The sequence below is a fragment of the Mobula hypostoma genome, chromosome X1 (genome assembly GCF_963921235.1).
Source record: "Mobula hypostoma chromosome X1, sMobHyp1.1, whole genome shotgun sequence".
NCBI classification, from domain to species: Eukaryota; Metazoa; Chordata; class Chondrichthyes; order Myliobatiformes; family Myliobatidae; genus Mobula; species Mobula hypostoma.
The window spans coordinates 71861959-71882331 of record NC_086128.1 but is presented as its reverse complement, the minus strand read 5'-3'; the positions used below and the strand labels follow the sequence as shown (position 1 = coordinate 71882331).

The 20373-nt window shown below is 50.8% G+C and overlaps 1 protein-coding gene across 1 annotated transcript in view; it reads right to left on the bottom strand.

Moving 5' to 3' along the window:
* Positions 1-20373, bottom strand: part of cdk12 (cyclin dependent kinase 12) — a 117382-nt gene that overhangs the window by 75833 nt on the left and 21176 nt on the right. Inside the window, exon 2 of the mRNA XM_063037623.1 lies at positions 7258-8181. Coding sequence (XP_062893693.1) covers positions 7258-8181 — 924 coding nt within the window. The remainder of the gene's footprint in view (positions 1-7257; positions 8182-20373) is intronic.

The window sequence follows — 20373 nt, the reverse complement described above, 5'->3', positions numbered from 1 at the left end:
CTCACACCACCCCTCTCCCACCCACCCTCCCCCTCACCTGGTCTCACCTGTCACCTTGTACTCCTCTCCCTCCCCCACCAACCCACCTTCCCCCTCACCTGTCAGCTTGTACTCCTCTCCCTCCCCCACCAACCCACCTTCCCCCTCACCTGTCACCTGTCAGCTTGTCCTCCTCCCCTCCCCCACCCACCTTCCCCTTCACCTGGTCTCACCTGTCACCTGTCAGTTTGTCCTCCTCCCCTCCCCCACCCACCTTCCCCCTCACCTGGCCTCACCTGTCACCTTGTCCTCCTCCCCTCCCCCACCCACCTTCCCCCTCAATTGGCCTCACCTGTCACCTTGTCCTCCTCCCCTCCCCCACCCACCTTCCCCCACACCTGGTCTCACCTGTCATCTGTCAGCTTGTACTCTCCCACCCACCCACCTTCCCAGTCACCTGCTCTCACCTGTCATTTGCTAAAGTCCTCCTGCCACCTCCCTCCACCTTATTTTAGCTTCTTCCCCCTTCCTTTCCAGCCCTGATGAAGGGTCTCTGCCCGAAATGTCGACTGTTCATTCCCCTCCAGCCTGAGCTGCTGTGGTGTTCCTCCAGGTGCGTGCGCGTGTGTGTGTGTGTGTGTGTGTGTGTGTGTGTGTGTGTGTGTGTGCGTGTGTGTGCGTGTGTGTGTGTGTGTGTGTGTGTGTGTGTATGTATATACGCGCGTGCACTCTGAATTTCCAGCGTCTGTAGAATCTCTCATCCGTATTGAACACAATGACTGAGCCCCCACTAACGCAAAAAGCCTCACGGTAGATGCCTAGTCCCTCAAGCCATCTACTGGACGCAGAGCGACAAATGGAGGTAAAGTGCAGATCTAAATGGGCAGGAGGCTGTCCCATGGCCTCTGAGTGGGAGACGGCGTTGGCTGTGACCTTGCCCATTTTTATTAAGTGTGGGTGAGTTCAGCCTCCTGACATTATGAGAGATTATACATCACACCCTTCTCCCAACCCCCTGTCCCCCTCTTACAGGTGTTTGTGCGTCCTTCTTCGCTTGGGTCTCATTGACCTTCCTCCCTTCCTCTTGTACGTAACTAAAGCCTTTATGTAAAACAGGCTTCTCTGGAACAGCAACACCCCCCATCACTACGTCTGCCCAACACTGGAAACGGCTGTGGATTTCTCTAAGTAATGTGATATACTGGTCATGGGTCAAACCCTCACTACCACTCAGCACATCTACAGTGGCATACAACAGTTTGGGCACCCTGCATGGTCAGTACTTAGTAACACCCCCTTTGGCAAGTATCACAGCTTCTAAATGCTTTCCGTAGCCAGCTAAGAGTCTTTCAATTCTTGTTTGGGGGATTTTTGCCCATTCTTCCTTGCAAAAGGCTTCTAGTTCTGTGAGATTCTTGGGCTGTCTTGCATGCACTGCTCTTTTGAGGTCTATCCACAGATTCTCGATGATGTTTAGGTCAGGGGACTGTGAGGGCCATGGCAAAACCTTCAGCTTGTGCCTCTTGAGGTAGTCCATTGTGGATTTTGAAGTGTGTTTAGGTTCATTATCCTGTTGTAGAAGCCATCCTCTTTTCATCTTCAGCTTTTTTACAGACGGTGTGATGCTTGCTTCCAGAATTTGCTGGTATTTAATTGAATTCATTCTTCCCTCTACCAGTGAAATATTCCCCGTGCCACTGGCTGCAACACAAGCCCAAAGCATGATCGATCCACCCCAGTGCTTAACAGTTGGAGAAGGGTTCTTTACATGAAATTCTGCACCCTTTTTTCTCCAACCATACCTTTACTCATTGCGACCAAAAATTATTTTAACTTTATCAGTCCACAGGACTTGTTTCCAAAATGCATCAGGCTTGTTTAGATGTTCCTTTGAAAACTTCTGATCCTGAATTTTGTGGTGAGGACACACGAAAGGTTTTCTTCTGATGACTCTTCCATGAAGGTCACATTTGTGCAGGTGTTGCTGCACAGTAGAACAATGCACCACCACTCCAGAGTCTGCTAAATCTTCCTGAAGGTCTTTTGCAGTCAAACAGGGGTTTTGATTTGCCTTTCTAGCAATCCTACGAGCAGTTCTCTCCGAAAGTTTTCTTCCAGACCTCAACTTGATCGCCACTGTTCCTGTTAACTGCCATTTTTAAATTACATTACAAACTGAGGCAATGACGATCTGAGAAAGCTTTGCTATCTTCTTATAGCCTTTTCCTGCTTTGTGGGCATCATTTATTTTAATTTTCAGAGTGCTAGACAGCTGCTTAGAGGAGCCCATGGCTGCTGATTGTTGGGACAAGGTTTGAGGAGTCAGGGTATTTATAAAGCTTTGGAATTTGCATCACCTGGCCTTTCCTAACGATGACTGTGAACAAGCCATAGCCCTAACAAGCTAATTAAGGTCTCAGACCTTGGTAAAAGTTATCTGAGAGCTCAAATCTCTTGGGGTGCCCAAACTTTTGCAAGGTGCAAAAGTTTTTAACTCTGAAATTGTACAAAACAAAAATAATACACTAATCTTGCTTAAAATGTTGAAAAGAATGTTTCATCTTTAATTTTATGACTTTTGGAGATCAGTTCATCTTCTACTCACTTAAATATTCACAGTAACAGAAATTTTGACCGGGGTGCCCAAACTTCTGCATAGCACCCGTAAACAGAAAGCAGCATCCATCACCAGGGATTCTCACCATCCGGGGTCACGCTCTCTTCTCGCTGCTGCCATCAGGAAGGAGGTACAGGAGCCTCAGGACCCACACCACCAGGTTCAGGGACAGTTATCACCCCTCAACCATCAGGAAGGAGGTACAGGAGCCTCAGGACCCACACCACCAGGTTCAGGAACAGTTATCACCCCTCAACCATCAGGAAGGAGGTACAGGAGCCTCAGAACCCACACCACCAGGTTCAGGGACAGTTATTACCCCTCAACCATCAGGAAGGAGGTACAGGAGCCTCAGGTCCCACACCACCAGGTTCAGGAACAGTTATCACCCCTCAACCATTGGGAAGGAGGTACAGGAGCCTCAGAACCCACACCACCAGGTTCAGGGACAGTTATTACCCCTCAACCATCAGGAAGGAGGTACAGGAGCCTCAGGACCCTCACCACCAGGTTCAGGAACACTTATTACCCCTCAACCATCAGGCTCTTGACCAAAGGGGATAATTTTACTTGCCCCATCTCTGAAATGTTCCCAGTATCTACGGGCTCAGTTTCCAAGACTCTTCATGTCATGTTCTTGATATTTTCTGCTTACTTATTCATTAGTTTCTTCTCTCTCTTTTTGTATTTGCACAGTTTGTACATTTGCCCGTCTTGATGGGTGCTGTCTTTCACTGATCTAGTGTTTTTTCCCTATTTATGGTGAATGCCCGCGAGAAAATTAATCTCAGAGTTGTGTATAGTGACCTGTGTGCACTTTGATAATAAATTTACTTTGCTGTTAGGTCACAGCTGAACACATCCAATTACTGCTGGAAGCTGTGTACAGCTTTGGGCCAAGTACGTAACTGCGTTCAGGGGAACTGGCATTTTTGGGCTCAGCACACAGTTTGTCAGCATCGCTTCACCCTTTCCAAAGGGATCCCCAATTCCCGCCAGCTCACGAAACCTCCTCCTGGGACAACCGTCCGAAGCCCCTGCATAGCTTTCACCCTCTGTCACTGGTGACGTACTGCGCTGGTTAAAGGGCTGACACGCCATCGACAGACACTTAAAACTGCAAGAGATGCAAAGCACACGAGCCCCGACCCAGAACGAGAACACAGAACACGACAGAGCAGTGGAGGACCTTCAGCCCGCAATGTTGTGCTGACCTTTATAAACCTACACCAATCAAATCCTCCCGCCCCCCCCCCCCACACCACAGCCCACCATTTTCCTATCATCTCTCTGGCAATTTAAGAATCTCGCTCTCAGATAGAGGCAGACACGAATGGAGGTAGGTACAAAGGTTTTTAAAGAGCCCATTAATTAGATACACGACAGCACAGTACAGGCCCATCACCCCACAACCTACTCCAAGATCAATCTAACCCTGCCCTCCCGCATAACCCTCCGTTTTTCTATCATCCACGTGCCTATCTGAGAGTCTTAAATGCCCCTAATGTATCCACCTCTACCACCACCCCTGGTGTTCCACATACCCACCACTCTCTGTGTTATCCCCCCAATCACCTTACAATTACGCCCTTGGGGCAGGTGAGGTGGACACGGAGTGCATGACCCACTCTGACGCCCTGGGGAGAAAAGTCTGTGGCTGTGGACTCTGTCTATGCCTCTTTTCATCTTGTACACCTCTATCAAGTCACCTCTCATCCTCCTTCGGTCCAAAGAAAGAAGTCCTCACTCACTCAACCTATCCTCATAAAACCTGCTCTCTAATCCTGTCAGTATCCTGGTGAATCTCCTCTGCACCCTCTCTAATTCAGGCAGCTTCCTGGTGAATCTCCTCTGCACCCTCTCTAATCCAGGCTGCATCCTGGTGAATCTCCTCTGCACCCTCTCTAATCCAGGCAGCATCCTGGTGAATCTCCTCTGCACCCTCTCTAATCCAGGCAGCATCCTGGTGAATCTCCTCTGCACACTCTCTAATCCAGGCTGCATCCTGGTGAATCTCCTCTGCACCCTCTCTAATCCAGGCAGCATCCTGGTGAATCTCCTCTGCACCCTGTCTAATCCAGGCAGATTCCTGGTGAATCTCCTCTGCACCCTCTCTAATCCAGACAGTGTCCTGGTGAATCTCCTCTGCACCCTCTCTAATCCAGGCAGCATCCTAGTGAATCTCCCCCCTGCACCCTCTCTGAAGCTTCACATCCTTCCGACAATGAGGTGACCAGAACTGAACACGATGCTCTAAGTCTGGTCTGACCAGGGTTTTATAGAGCTGCAACATTACCTCACGGCTCTTGAACTCAATCCAACTAATGAAGGCTTTCTTAACCACCCTATCAACTTGCGCAGCAACTTTGAGGGATTCATGGACGTGGACCAAGATTCTTGCGAAGAATCCTGCCATTAATGTATTCCACCTTCAAGTCCGATCTTCCGAAGTGTGTGACACTTCTCCGGACTGAACTCCACCTGCCATTTTTCTGCCCAGCTCTGCATCCTGTCAATGGCTCATTGCAGCCTACTACACCACCGAACTTTGGGTCATCTGCAGACTTACTAACCCACCATTCCGTCTCCGTCTCCCAAGGCCCAACCCGTCTGTCTGGGGGGGGGTTTGTCTCCCTCAGGAAAGGTCACTCACCCTGGGGTTTGTCTCCCTCCATGTGGGTCATTCACACCATCTCACCGAGGTTGTGTCTGTCTCCCCACGGGCCCTACTCCATCAGGGTGGGTCATGCCCCCGTGTCCGCCTCATCTCCAAGGTCATATCCACATTCCTGAGGTCCACCTCCCCAGGGTGGGCCACTCAACCCACCAGTCAGTCTCCGCAGAGGTCCATCTCCGTCTCCTCAAGGGAGTCTGTCTCCCGGAGAGCATATCCGTCTGCCTCAGGGTGCGTCACTCTCCCCAGGGGACAGTCTGTCCCCCTCAGGGTGCGTCACTCTCCCCAGGGGACAGTCTGTCCACCTCAGGGTGCGTCACTCTCCCTAAGGGGGTCTGTCCCCCTCAGGGTGCGTCACTCTCCTCAAGGGGGTCTGTCGCCCGCAGGGTGCGTCACTCTCCCCAGGGGACAGTCTGTCCCCCTCAGGCTGCGTCACTCTCCCCAGGGGACAGCCTGTCCCCCTCAGGGTGCCTCACTCTCCCCAGGGGACAGTCTGTCCACCTCAGGGTGCGTCACTCTCCCTAAGGGGGTCTGTCCCCCTCAGGGTGCGTCACTCTCCTCAAGGGGGTCTGTCGCCCGCAGGGTGCGTCACTCTCCCCAGGGGACAGTCTGTCCCCCTCAGGCTGCGTCACTCTCCCCAGGGGACAGCCTGTCCCCCTCAGGGTGCCTCACTCTCCCCAGGGGACAGTCTGTCCCCCTCAGGGTGCGTCACTCTCCCCAGGGGAGAGCCTGTCCCCCTCAGGGTGCCTCACTCTCCCCAGGGGACAGTCTGTCGCCCGCAGGGTGCGTCACTCTCCCCAGGGGTGAGCCTGTCCCCCTCAGGGTGTGTCACTCTCCCCAGGGGAGAGCCTGTCCCCCTCAGGGTACGTCACTCTCCGCAAAGGTGTGTCTGCATGACCCTGGATCCCAGTGCTGACCGACCTAGGACATTTTGATGAACACCAGTTGAAGGCAGAAAGCACCCAGAAACCAAGTTAAAATTGCGGATATTAAAGTGCTGGCCCGTTTCTAGCTCTGGGATGGGGGATGCCAAACGCTGCCTGCCTTGGGGCCCCACCCTCGGGATCTGCCCCTCCGATCAAGCCCGTGCAACCTGAAATCCATCAAAATTCCGATCTCCCAACTGTGCTCCGACTCAGTGAGGAATCCCAGTTTCCAGAGCCCAGCACACTCCAGCCCATCACTATTCCAGTACCAGTAACAGACGTGTGCTGACGGCCGGCCGTGTACCCCGAAGTCAATCTGATTTCCTGATGAGAACACTGTGGAGTCGCTCGGAAAACGGACAACCCGGCACTTTGCAAAGCAGTGGGGGTAACGTCTACTCCCACTTGCTGGAACATTAAACAGCACAGCACGGTACAGCACAGTGTCTTGCCAACCCTCTAACCTGCTCCAAGATCAATCTAACCCTTCCCCTCCTACAAAACCCTCCATTTTTTCTATCATCCATCTAAGAGTCTCTTCAATGTCCCTAATGTACCTGCCTCTCCCACCACCCCTGGCAGGGCGTTCCACACACCCACCACTCTCTGTGTGGAAAAAAAAATGTACCTCTGCCGTCCCCCTGTACTTTCCTCCAATCACCTTAAACATAACCTAACACTACAGCATAGCACAGGCCCTTCGGCCCACAACGTTGTGCTGACCCTTTAACCTGCTCCAAGATCAATCTAACCATTCCCTCCGACAAAACCCTCCATTATTCTGTCATCCATGTACCTACCTGTGTAAGAGTCTCTTCAACGTCCTGAACGTACCTGCCTCTTCCCACCACCCCTGGCAGGGCATTCCAACACCCATTCTCTGTGTAAAATACCTACCCGACCCCCCCCCCCGAATACCTTCCTCCAATCGCCGTAAACACAGGCCGTCTGGCCCGCGATGGTGTGCCGACCCCTCGGCCTACTCTGAAGACCAATCTAACCCTTCCCTCCCGTTTCTCCGCCGTCCGCCTGCCCGCCTGGGAGCTACAGGGACCTCTTACCTCTCGATGTCGTCCTCCCCCAGCAGCAGTGGGGGCAGCGGCAGTGGCGGGAGAGTGGAGGTCAGCAACGGCAGCACCGAGTTCAGCGTCGGCGGCATGGGGAGCCCGCTGGCCAGCACCGTCGTCCGCGGCGGGTGGTGCTGGGGGGCTGCGGGCGCGCTGGCCGGGGCGGGGGACGGGTGGGATCCGGGGGCCGGCACCGGAGGGGGCGCCAAGGGCATCGCCGGCTGCGAGGCGGGCACCGGCGCCAGCGGCTCAGTCCGGCTCTCGGGCAGAGGCTGCGATTGGTTTGAAGTCACCGGCGGCAGGGGGGGCTGTTGCACTGGGATAGGAGGTAGTACGAGTGGAGGAGAGGACGGAGGTAACGGTGGAGGGCCAGAACCAGCAGGAGGAAGTGGAGGCTTTTCGACTTCGTGTTCGTTTGGTAATGGCGGTAGACTCCTGTCCTTTGGTGTAGCCGGGTCACACCTCACTGCCGGTGACTTTGACTCTTTGACTGCCACAGCCACCACCTCACCCTCCTCCTGTTCAGTCTTCACTTTTATCTCCGGAATCATCTCCTCCGCAGTGTCTTTGCCTTTCTTTGCGGCCCCTGAATGCGAGGTTTCAGTGGGCGAGGGGGGCTTCTCGGACTTTATTAACTTAGTCAATTTTTTGACATCCTTCAGTGCTGTGGAGCCAGCCGCGTGCGCGCTGCTGCCCGACACCTTAGGCTCTTTGCAGTCCTTCGCATTGACCTTGGCCGCCACCGCGGCTCTTGCCCGCTTCGTCTTGCTGAGCTCGGCGCCCAGGCTCGAGGTGAGGGTGAACCGGCCGGGGGAGATGCTCGAGTGCCGGCTGGGGGAGCGGGACTGCCTGTGCTTACTGTGCGACCGCGAGTGTCTCAGGTACAGCGGGCTCCGGCTTCTCGACTTCACCGACCTCCTGCAAAGGAAAGAAGAGCTCGATCAGAGGCAGCGTCATGCAGGGAGGTTGTGGGGGGGCCATACTGCACAGAGGCAGGCCCTGGAGCCCCACCAACTCCTTATTCCCCCATCTACACCAACTTCAGCACCATACCAATGGCACGAGGAAGCAAGGACACTTACGTCAGTATTCTGCATTCCGTTCGGCATTCAACACTAATGTCCCACAGACCTTGGTAATCAAACTCTTACTCCTCCGTCTAAACACATCACAGTGCAACAGGCTCCAAAACAGTTATTGTCCCCAAGCGGCAAGGCTGAGCAACACCTCCACCCGCTAACCCATCCCCAATCGCCATTACCTTGTCACTCCCTGTCAGAGTCACCTTATCTACAGACACTCCTGTGCCCAGCATTACTTTATAGACCTACAGTCAATCTGTGTTCATGATCTATCTTACTTTTTAAAAAATATTTGTGTTTTTTTTGTGCTGCGTTGGAAGTTATTTTGTCTCCTTTACACTTGCGTACAAGAAATGGTGGGGTGGAGACGTGTCTCTACCAGAGGAGGTGTGAGGCGCTCCTCCCCTCCGCTAGCCTGCAGGTCACCCTTGGACAAGGTGTAGCACCTGCTTAGTCCCCGATCAGGGTCAGGTGAAACCGTGGGGAGCAGGTGGTGGACGGTCATACGAGCAGCCGGTGCAGGTCACAAGTCCTGGTGATGCGACCACTGACGCCAGGCAGACAATCTCTGAAGAGTATTGATAATGGCTGGGGGGCTGGCGGGGGGGTGTGGTGACCCGTCTTGTGAAGACACTCTCCAGAAGAAGCCGATGGCAAACCACTTCTGTAGAAAAATTTGCCAAGAACAATCATGGTCATGGAAAGATCATGATTGCCTCGGTCATATGACACGGCATGTAATGATGATGTCATACAACACAACACCTAATGACATGACATAATGACGATGTCATACAACATGGCACATAATAATGTCATACGGCAGTGACAAATAACGATAATGTCATGGCACATAATGATGATGTCATCAGCATGGCGCATAATGATGATGTCATACGACACCTAACGATGTCATACAACATGACATAATGATGATGTTATACAATGTGGCACATAATGATGGTGTCATACGACACCTAACGATGTCATACGCATAACGATAATGTCATACAGCATGGCACATAATGATGTCATACGACAAGGCACATAATGATGATGTCATACAACAAGGCACATACAACAAACAAAAACAAAAAATGACATTAAACAATGTTGAATCTTGCACCCCATTGTTACTGATACTCCTATCACAGGGAAAAGGTTCCATCTACCCTACCTACGTCTCTTAACAACTTCATTAACTTCTGTCACCCCTCCCATCAGCCTTCTTCGCTGCAGGGAAAGCAAGCCCATCCTGTCCAATCTTTCCCTGTAACTAAAGTCCTGGTGAGTCTCTCCTCCACTCCCTCCAGCACAATTATATTCTACTTCGTTTCACATCATTTCAAGTGTAAAGCAGAGCAAAATAGTTGTTACTCTGGATCTGATGCACCAAAAAAGAACCACAAGTTCATAACATATTTTACATACACAAATTGAGAGTATGTCCATAAAGTGATGTCCTCTGGTCCCAGACCATTCAGAGATTTAAAGACAAGCTAGAGAACTTTAAAATCAATTCTGAAAGATCCAGGAAGCCATTGCAGAGTAGCTAATTTGGGAGTGATACGCTCCCTCAGCCTGGTTTTAGATAAAGTTTGAATGAATTGAAGTCTGTCAATCGATCGCTTTGGAAGGCTAGAAAAAAGTAACCTAGCCTATTCGATATAAAGACATGAGTTAGCTTTTCTGCATCGTTATGTGACATACCTTTGCAATATTTCTTAAGTGTAGGAATGCTGCTCTGGTCAATTTCTGTACGTGGGGTTTAAAATTCAAACCTGAATCAAGGCTAACTACTTTTGATTTTTACAAGGGGAGACAAGTTCCCGAAGTTTATCAAGAAGTTTATCTCTTTCAGCTTTCGCACCAACCACCAGTATTTCAGTTTTATCTTCATTTAGTTTTGGGAAATTATTGCTCATCTAATTTGTTTATTGCAGCCGCACCAGAATACCGTCGTCAGGCTCAGCCGAGATGTACAACTGTGTGTCGTCTGCATAGCCCGTGGAAATCAGAATAGAATAGAAAAAAAAACTTTATTGTCGTTGTTCAAGGCAAAGAGATTGCAGTGCGACTCCATTTAGCCCATCAAGTCTGCTCTGCCATTTGATCATGGTTGACCCTTTCTGTGCAAAACAGATATTTACAGTGCATGTGGGTGGGCTTAATTAAAAAACATCCCGTATTTACACGTAACAAGTGACTTTCATAGCCCATAACACTCCAAGGCCACTGGCAAGCCAGGGTGTAGCATCATTCAGCTGCACAACAGCCCTCGGGAAGAAACTGTTTCTCGGTCTTACTGAATCGGCTGAGATGTTTCTGTTTCTCCGACCAGACGGCAGGAGATTGAACAATCGGTGTCCGGGATGGGATGGGTCTTTAATGACCTTCCGAGCAGATTGTCTCCAGGTCCGGAGTTGAATCCCAGTGATGTGCTGAGCCGTCCCAATCGCTCGTCGGGAGTGCTCTGTGATCTGTCTTGCTGCAGCTAGAGTACCACACTGTCACTCCGTATGTCAGTATGGTCTCTGGCGCACATCGATAAAAACTGGCCAGCAACTTTTGGGGCAGGTTAAGCACCCCAGGAAGTCACTGTTGTGCTTTCAAAGTGGCGATCGTCATACCAATCCCCAATCCTTCTAATGATATCTCCCAAGGAGAGCAAGTGTAAGGAGAAGGGGGGGGGGGTGAGGGAGAGACCAAGACAGCTTCCCTGAGCAACACCAGAAGGTTCATCATATCGCTTAGAAAACTGGTCTCCAAGACAGACAAAAAAAAAATCCTCAGATATATGAAGGAAATCAATTAAAGACACCACCAGAGTGGCCAAACCAGTTCTCAAAGTGATCTAGGAGAACGTTGTGGTCAATTGTCTCAAAGGCAGCACTTAGAAGAATCTGGAAGAATTGGAACTCTCAGATTTTATCGGCATCTTATCTGCAGGTCAATTACAATTTTGGTAAGGGCCAGCTCTGTGCTGTGGTTTGCTCTGAAAGCCGACTGAAACTTTTCCAGAATATTATTCTCATTCAAAAAGTTGTTGAGTTGGTTGAAAATGACTTTCTCAAGAACCTTGAGGTCCTGTTGGAGGGTCTTGGCCTGAAACGTTGACTGTTCATTTCCACTAGCTCCTCCAGCGTTGTGTGTGTGTTTCTCAAGAATCTTGCCCAGGAAGGGAAGCTTTGATATTGGCCTGTAGTTAGATTCCTAACTATCAGGATTTGGCTTTTCAAGTCAAGGTCTGACAGCTGCAATTTTGAAGGCATCTGGAAAAACACCAATTTCAAGGGACGCGCTAAGAATTTTCCTAACAGAATTGAAAACATTATGAGAAGAGCCCTAAAAAAGGTGTCAGGACAGGGTCGGGACAGCCAGAAGAGAGTCTATTCTTTGTTACTATCTGAAAGAATTCTGAATTGGAAAAGATTGCAAATTTTGACATGGTTGCCATCTCTTTATGAGGTTGGCTGTACAGGTTACCAGCATCTGCAATAACGGAAGTAATTCTGTTGATTTTAAAAAAATTACGAATTCTTCACATTTTGTGGCAGATGCTTGACTGAGGACATTATAGGTTGGGGCAGGGTTCAACAGTCGGGTTAAAGTTGAATCACCGCTATTCTCTGTAATAATCTTAGAAAGATGAGCTCTCCTTGCAAGGGCGTTTAGCAGCGTTAAAGTGGGCAATTTTTTCCTTGAAAATATTATGCTGGACATTTCGCCCGGTTTCCCGCCATTTTCCCTCGGCTACTCTGCACGATCTCCAGTTTGCAGACAGGTTTCTTTAACCATGGTGATGGTTTACCAAGTGATTTCTTTTTAACTCTGAGTGGGGCCACTGTGTTCAATATAAAATGCTGGGCTATCGTTGGAAGAGTCAACCATTTTACTTACTGAACAGAGTAGGTAACATGGGTTAGGTCGACTAGCCAGATCAGAGAATTGAAGTTGTGTCGCAGCATTAAGTAACTTTTTTTTTAAAAAACTGGAATTTCTTTCGTGGTCTTGGTTTTAGACATAATCATACTTTATTGATCCCAGGGGAAATTGGTTTTCGTTACAGTTGCACCATAAATAGTTAAATAGTAATATGTAAATTATGCCAGGAAATAAGTCCAGGACCAGCCTATTGGCTCAGGGTGTCTGACCCTCCAAGGGAGGAGTTGTAAAGTTTGATGGCCACAGGCAGGAATGACTTCCTATGATGCTCAGTGTTGCATCTCGGTGGAATGAGTCTCTGGCTGAATGTATTCCTGTGCCCACCCAGTACATTATGTAGTGGATGGGAGACATTGTCCAAGATGGCATGCAACTTGGACAGCATCCTCTTTTCAGACACCACCGTCAGAGAGTCCAGTTCCATCCCCACAACATCACTGGCCTTACGAATGAGTTTGTTGATTCTGTTGGTGTCTGCTACCCTCAGCCTGCTGCCCCAGCACACAACAGCAAACATGATCGCACTGGCCACCACAGACTCGTAGAACATCCTCAGCACCGTCCGGCGGATGTTAAAGGACCTCAGTCTCCTCAGGAAATAGAAACAGCTCTGACCCTTCTTGTAGACAGCCTCAGTGTTCTTTGACCAGTCCAGTTTATTGTCAATTCATATCCCCAGGTATTTGTAATCCTCCACCATGTCCACACTGCCCCCCTGGATGGAAACAGGGGTCACCGGTACCTTAGCTCTCCTCAGGTCTACCACCAGCTCCTTAGTCTTTTTCACATTAAGCTGCAGATAATTCTGCTCACACCATGTGACAAAGTTTCCTACCGTAGCCCTGTACTCAACCTCATCTCCCTTACTGATGCATCCAACTATGGCAGAGTCATCAGAAAACTTCTGAAGAAGACAAGACTCTGTGTAGTGGTTGAAGTCCGAGGTGTAAATGGTGAAGAGAAAGGGAGACAAGACAGTTCCCTGTGGAGCCCCAGTGCTGCTGATCACTCTGTCGGACACAGTGTTGCAAGCACACGTACTGTGGTCTGCCAGTCAGGTAATCCAGAATCCATGATACCAGGAAAGCATCCACCTGCATCGCTGTCAGCTTCTCCCCCAGCAGAGCAGGGCGGATGGTGTTGAACGCACTGGAGAAGTCAAAAAACATGACCCTCACAGTGTTCGCTGACTTGTCCAGGTGGGCGTAGAGACGGTTCAGCAGGTAGACGATGGCATCCTCAACTCCTAGTCGGGGCTGGTAGGCGAACCGGAGGGGATCTAAGTGTGGCCTGACCATAGGCCGGAGCAGCTCCAGAACAAGTCTCTCCAGGGTCTTCATGATGTGGGAGGTCAATGCCACCAGTCTGTAGTCATTGAGGCCGCTGGGGTGCGGCGTCTTCGGCACAGGGACGAGGCAGGACGTCTTCCACAGCACAGGAACCCTCCGGAGCCTCAGGCTCAGGTTGAATACATGGCGAAGTACTCCACATAGCTGAGGGGCACAGGCTTTGAGCACCCTGGTACTGACACCATCCAGTCCTGTAGCCTTGCGTGGGTTGAGATGTTTCAGCTGTCTTCTCACCTGTTCAGCTGTGAAGCCCACCGTGGTGGTTTCGTGTGGGGAACATGAGAGCAGGGTGGGGGACTGTGAGGAGGGGTAGGAGGGGAGAGTGGAATATGTGTTGGTTGGGGGCCGACAACAGATGGCTCATGTGGGGGATGGGCATCATAAAGTACACAAAATAATCAGGGATAGCAGTATCAGGCAGCAGGCATTAATAATACTTAACCCTTTTGTCGTTACTAAGTGAAGTGCATTTCCGAGTCGATGGGTGAACTGAGTGACATGCTGGGCCAGATCTAGTCGGTCTAGCAAGCTGATGAATTCAGCTGCCATAGACTTCACATCACTGAAACCTGCAGCCATGACAGTCCTGTAGTAGTTCAATATAACAGAGGATCAGAATTCTGAGAATTGCTACCGAAGGCAGGCATTGGATTTAGGAGGCCAAAGAATGGTAACACAGAGGATACGATTTTAAAGATAACTCAGAATTTGTAAAATTGTTGACAGACAGTAGATTGTGCCTAAAATACGTTTTGGACACGATGGCAAGCCCGTCACCTGGTCTGCTAAGCCCTGGCACCCTGAAACTGGGATAGACAGGGGACACAGTTCGGGTCATTTGAATTTAACCCGGTCTCAGTTCAGAAACCAAACTGACTAATCGTCCTTCTGCATTCATATCTGTCACAAACTACAGTACCAGCACCACTCCGTGAGGTACACTGCTGGTCAGAGACTTCAGAACAGAAAAGGAAATCTGCAACTCCCTCCTTTCTGCCACCTCTAAGTTGGAACACGAAGCACAAACACTCACGCAGATAGACACGCACTCCTGTAAATAGGCACACAGACTCAGACATGCACCTGCATGAATGCCCGTGCACATACTCAGACCCACTCGAGGGAATGCCCACTCACACAGACACGCACTCTCATGAATACCCGCTCACACTCAGACACGCACTCACGTGAATGTCCGCGCACACGCAGATACCCACTCGCATGATTGCCTGCGCACACACAGACCCACTCGCGTGAATGCACGCATACACTCAAACATGCACTGGCGTGAACGCTTGTGCACCCAGACACACTCGGACCCAATCACGTGAATACTCGCCCACACAGACACGCACTCACGTGAATGCCCGCGCACACACTCAGACCCACTCGCGTGAATGCACGAGCACACACAGACACACACTCGCGTGAACCCCCGCGCAGACACACAGACACACACTGGCGTGAATACTCGCCCACACAGACACACACTCGCGTGAATGTCCGCGCAGACACAGACACACACTCGCGTGAATGCCCGCTCACACACAGACACACACTGGCGTGAATACTCGCCCACACAGACACACACTGGCGTGAATACTCGCCCACACAGACACACACTGGCGTGAATACTCGCCCACACAGACACACACTGGCGTGAATGCCCGCTCACACACAGACACGCACTGGCGTGAATACTCGCCCACACAGACACGCACTGGCGTGAATACTCGCCCACACAGACACACACTGGCGTGAATACTCGCCCACACAGACACACACTGGCGTGAATACTCGCCCACACACAGACACACACTGGCGTGAATACTCGCCCACACAGACACGCACTGGCGTGAATGCCCGCTCACACACAGACACACACTGGCGTGAATACTCGCCCACACAGACACACACTGGCGTGAATACTCGCCCACACAGACACGCACTGGCGTGAATACTCGCCCACACACAGACACGCACTGGCGTGAATACTCGCCCACACAGACACGCACTGGCGTGAATACTCGCCCACACAGACACGCACTGGCGTGAATACTCGCCCACACAGACACGCACTGGCGTGAATGCCCGCTCACACACAGACACACACTGGCGTGAATGCCCGCTCACACACAGACACGCACTGGCGTGAATACTCGCCCACACAGACACACACTGGCGTGAATACTCGCCCACACAGACACGCACTGGCGTGAATACTCGCCCACACAGACACGCACTGGCGTGAATACTCGCCCACACACAGACACGCACTGGCGTGAATACTCGCCCACACAGACACGCACTGGCGTGAATGCCCGCTCACACACAGACACGCACTGGCGTGAATGCCCGCGCACTGGTGACATGAATTCGCATACATGCACACACAGACCCGCACTCACATGAATTCACACACACACACGTATACATCCCAGTGCAATACGAGCACATTGACACAGGGTTCGGCCAGGCGCCGTCCCGCTCCTACCTGGACAGACTGGGCGCAGGCAGCACCGCAGCCCCGGGGACGCAAGGCTCCTTTGTGCTCGCCTGCATCACAATAACCTGCAGCCCAGCCTGTTCCCCTCCGAGAGAGAGAGAGAGAGCTCCTGCTGCAGGCCTGGCACTGTGCAAATCTCACCACACAGCCAGGCGAAGCATCTCGACGTGTACATACGTGTGTGCGTGTCAAACTCTGCCTCACCGCAGCCCCTACCCGAATCAGGGGAGAACAATGTGTACATTCTCCCCATTCCTGTCCCCGCTCTCCTCCATCCCTGCCTCTTGCTGGACCTGCTCGCAGAGCGGAGAGGCGCCGGCCCCCAGCCCAGCCCGGACCCCCCACTCACCCTGCCAGTGCGGGAGCAAACCGCAGCGGCTGATGCACGGCGGCGGGCGGCGGGATGACCACTGCGGCAGCCGCAAGGCCCGGTGCTCAGCTGACAAGCCCCGGCTGGCCGGCTGGCTGGCTGGGGAGGAGGAGCGCAGCTGCCGCGCGGTCCTAGTGCCCCGCTGCGGGCAAAGCCAAGGGGGCTGTGTTTCCGCGCACGCCGAGCAGCGGAGAGGGCGTGCTGCCTGCATTTACGCAATCCTGAAGAGGCGGCCCGAGGAAAGGAGGCCCCGCTCTCACTGCGGTACCTCGGGTCACACTTCGGTCGCTTTGGGCGAGCACTGTAGCTACTGTGCTGCTTATTCCGAGCGTGTGCAGCGAGGAGTTTGAATGCACCCTCTGGTGTATATTACAATGAACTAACACCAACTGGAAAACAATACTTCAAAGGACAGAGCACACAAGAGCAGAATTAGGTCATTCAGCCCTTCACACTATAGTTTGCATTTTGGTGTTTGATTGTTGGGGTTTTTTGTATTGCTATATTTACGCTCTCTTCTTGGTTGGTGCGGCTGTAACGAAACCAAATGTCCCTCGGGATTAATCAAGTACATCTATCCATCTTGTACCTGCTCCGCCATTCCATCATGGCTGATCTATCCTGCCTTCTCCCCGTAACATTTAACACCCTGACTAATCATCAATCCATCAACCTCCGCTTTAAATATATCCAATGACTCGGCCACAGTATTGAATTCCAGATACATCCTCTCCACATCCACTCTATCTGTGCCCTCCGGTCCTAGACTCCCCCGCTATAGTAAACATCCTCTCCACATCCACTCTATCTGTGTCCTCTGGTCCTAGACTCCCCCACTATAGGAAACATCCTCTCCACATCCACTCTATCTGTGTCCTCTGGTCCTAGACTCCCCCACTGTAGGAAACATCCTCTCCACATCCACTCTATCTGTGTCCTCTGGTCCTAGACTCCCCCACTGTAGGAAACATCCTCTCCACATCCACTCTATCTGTGTCCTCTGGCCCTAGACCCCGCAGTAAGGGAACTAAAGGGCGACCGTGGATGACGAGGACAGTATAAAAATAAAAGAGAGGAAGTATAACATAGCAAGGATGAGCAGGAAGCCAGAGGACTGGGAGACTTTTAAGGAGCAACAGAAGATAACTGAAAAGGCAATACAGGAGGAAAAGATGAGGTACGAAGGTAAGCTAGCCAAGAATATAAAGGAGGATAGTTAAAGCTTCTTTAAGAATGTGAAGAGGAAAAAAATTAGTTAAGACCAAAGTTGGGCCCTTGAAGACAGAAACGGGTGAAATTATTATGGGGAACAAGGAAATGGCAGACGAGTTGAACAGGTCCTAGACTCCCCCACTATAGGAAACATCCTCTCCACATCCACTCTATCTGTGTCCTCTGGTCCTAGACTCCCCCCACTATAGGAAACATCCTCTCCACACCCACTCTATTTGTGCCCTCTGGTCCTAGACTCCCCCACTATAGGAAACATCCTCTCCACATCCACTCTATCTGTGTCCTCTGGTCCTAGACTCCCCCCACTATAGGAAACATCCTCTCCACACCCACTCTATTTGTGCCCTCTGGTCCTAGACTCCCCCACTATAAGAAACATCCTCTCCACATCCACTCTATCTGTGTCCTCCGCTCCTGGACTCCCCCACTATAGGAAACATCCTCTCCACATCCACTCTACCTGTGCCCTCTGGTCCAAGACTCCCCCACTATCGGAAACATCCTCTCCACATCCACTCTATCTGTGCCCTCTGGTCCTAGACTCCCCCACTATAGGAAACATCCTCTCCACATCCACTCTAGCGGGGCCTTTCAACATTCGATAGGTTTCAACGAGAGTCCCCTGTCATTGTTCTAAATTCCGCTGAGGACAGGCCCAGAGCCATCAAACGCTCCTCATGTGAGAAACTATTCAATCTGGGAATGCACGTCAGCAGAATGTACAGCCGGCCAGGCCCGCATGGAGTTGCATGGCAATGGTATCCACAAACGCCTTGCTCGTTGGAAGGGTTTGTAGGAATGTGGTGTTCAATTCCTCCAATTCTCCCTTCGTTTAAGAAAAGCATTATCTGAGAAAAGATGTGTTGTCATTGAAGAGCAGCTCCAGAGGAGGTTCGCGAGAACAATCCCAGGAACGAAAGGGTTAACACATGAGGAGCATTTGATCATGGCTGGAAACTCTCAACTACATCACCAATGAACTGCAGAATTTATTTCTGAGCCCTGCGGATCCCATCAAACTGGGGCCTGTGAAGGAAGTGGAAGGGACAGAAATGCTCTGTTCACCACCGATTTGTGTATGACTCCAGTGTGGGTGGCAGTGCCAAGTTGACAAATGGTGCCTGTCTTTACAGGTACAAACAGCACTCCTGGTAACACATCACCTCCATTTCTTCACCGAGGCCGAGTTTAACAATAAGGGGCAGGAGCAAGGGCAACAAGGAGCTGTCTGCTCTCCCCTCCATGGTAAGGTGGGAGATGGCACAAATCAGGGAATTAGGGTGTGTGCAATCAGCTAATCGGGGAGACTGGAAAATCCAAGTGAGTAGTGATGGTGTGGACAATGCATAAACACAGTGCACTAGAAATGCTGTCTGAGAGCACCAAGGACAGAATGGGTTATTTTAGACCTGGTCTTAACTAATGCGATTCACTGGGAGGCTGGAATCCTCAGATCACACAAACTCATGGCCATGAACATCTCTGCTAAATTCAACGAGGAGAAAATGTTATCTGTGTGGGAACAGAAACAGTAACTGCAAGACAGCGCTAATCGGGAAACATGACAGGAGGCCAACTCTAACTGGGTAATACAACCAGAAGGCAACACTAACCAGGAAATGTAACCAGAGGACAACAATAACCCGTAAACGTAACTAGAAGCCTATGCTAACTGGGTAAAGAAGCCACAGGACAGCCGTAACCGGGTAGTGTAACCAGATGACAACCCTAACTGGGTAAAGAAACCAGAAGACAACACTAATCAGTAAAATAACCAGAGAACAATGCTAACTTGGAAAAATAACCAAGTGACAAACAGTAACCAGGTAAAGTAGCCAGGTGACAATGCTAACAGGGTAAAGTAGCCAGATGACAAGGCTAACCTGGTAAAGGAGCCAGGTGACAAATACACTAACCAGGTAAAGTAGCCAGATGACAACGCTAACCGGGTAAAATAACCAGGTGACAAATGCTAACCAGGAAAAATAACCAAACAAGTAAAGTAGCCAGCTGACAAGGCTAACCGGGTAAAGTAGCCAGATGACAACGCTAACCGGGTAAAATAACCAGGTGACAAATGCTAACCAGGAAAAATAACCAAACAAGTAAAGTAGCCAGCTGACAAGGCTAACCGGGTAAAGGAGCCAGGTGACAACGCTAACCGGGTAAAATAGCAGTTGACAACGCTAACCGGGTAAAATAACCAGGTGACAACATTAACCAAGTAAAGTAGCCAGGTGACAAGGCTAACCAGGTGAAGGAGCCAGGTGACAAAACACTAACCGGGTAAAGTAGCCAGGTGACAAACACTAACCGGGTAAAGTAACCAGATGACAATGCTAACCAGGTAAAGTAGCCAGCTGACAAGCACTAACCGGGTAAAGTAGCCAGCTGACAAGGCTAATTGGGTAAAGGAGCCAGGTGACAACGCTAACCAGGTAAAATAACCAGGTGACAAATGCTAACCAGGAAAAATAACCAGGTGACAACGCTAACCACGTGAAGTAGCCAGATGACAAGGCTAACCGGGTAAAATAACCAGGTGACAATGCTAACCGGGTAAAGTAGCCAGCTGACAAACACTAATCGGGTAAAGTAACCAGATGACAATGCTAACCGGGTAAA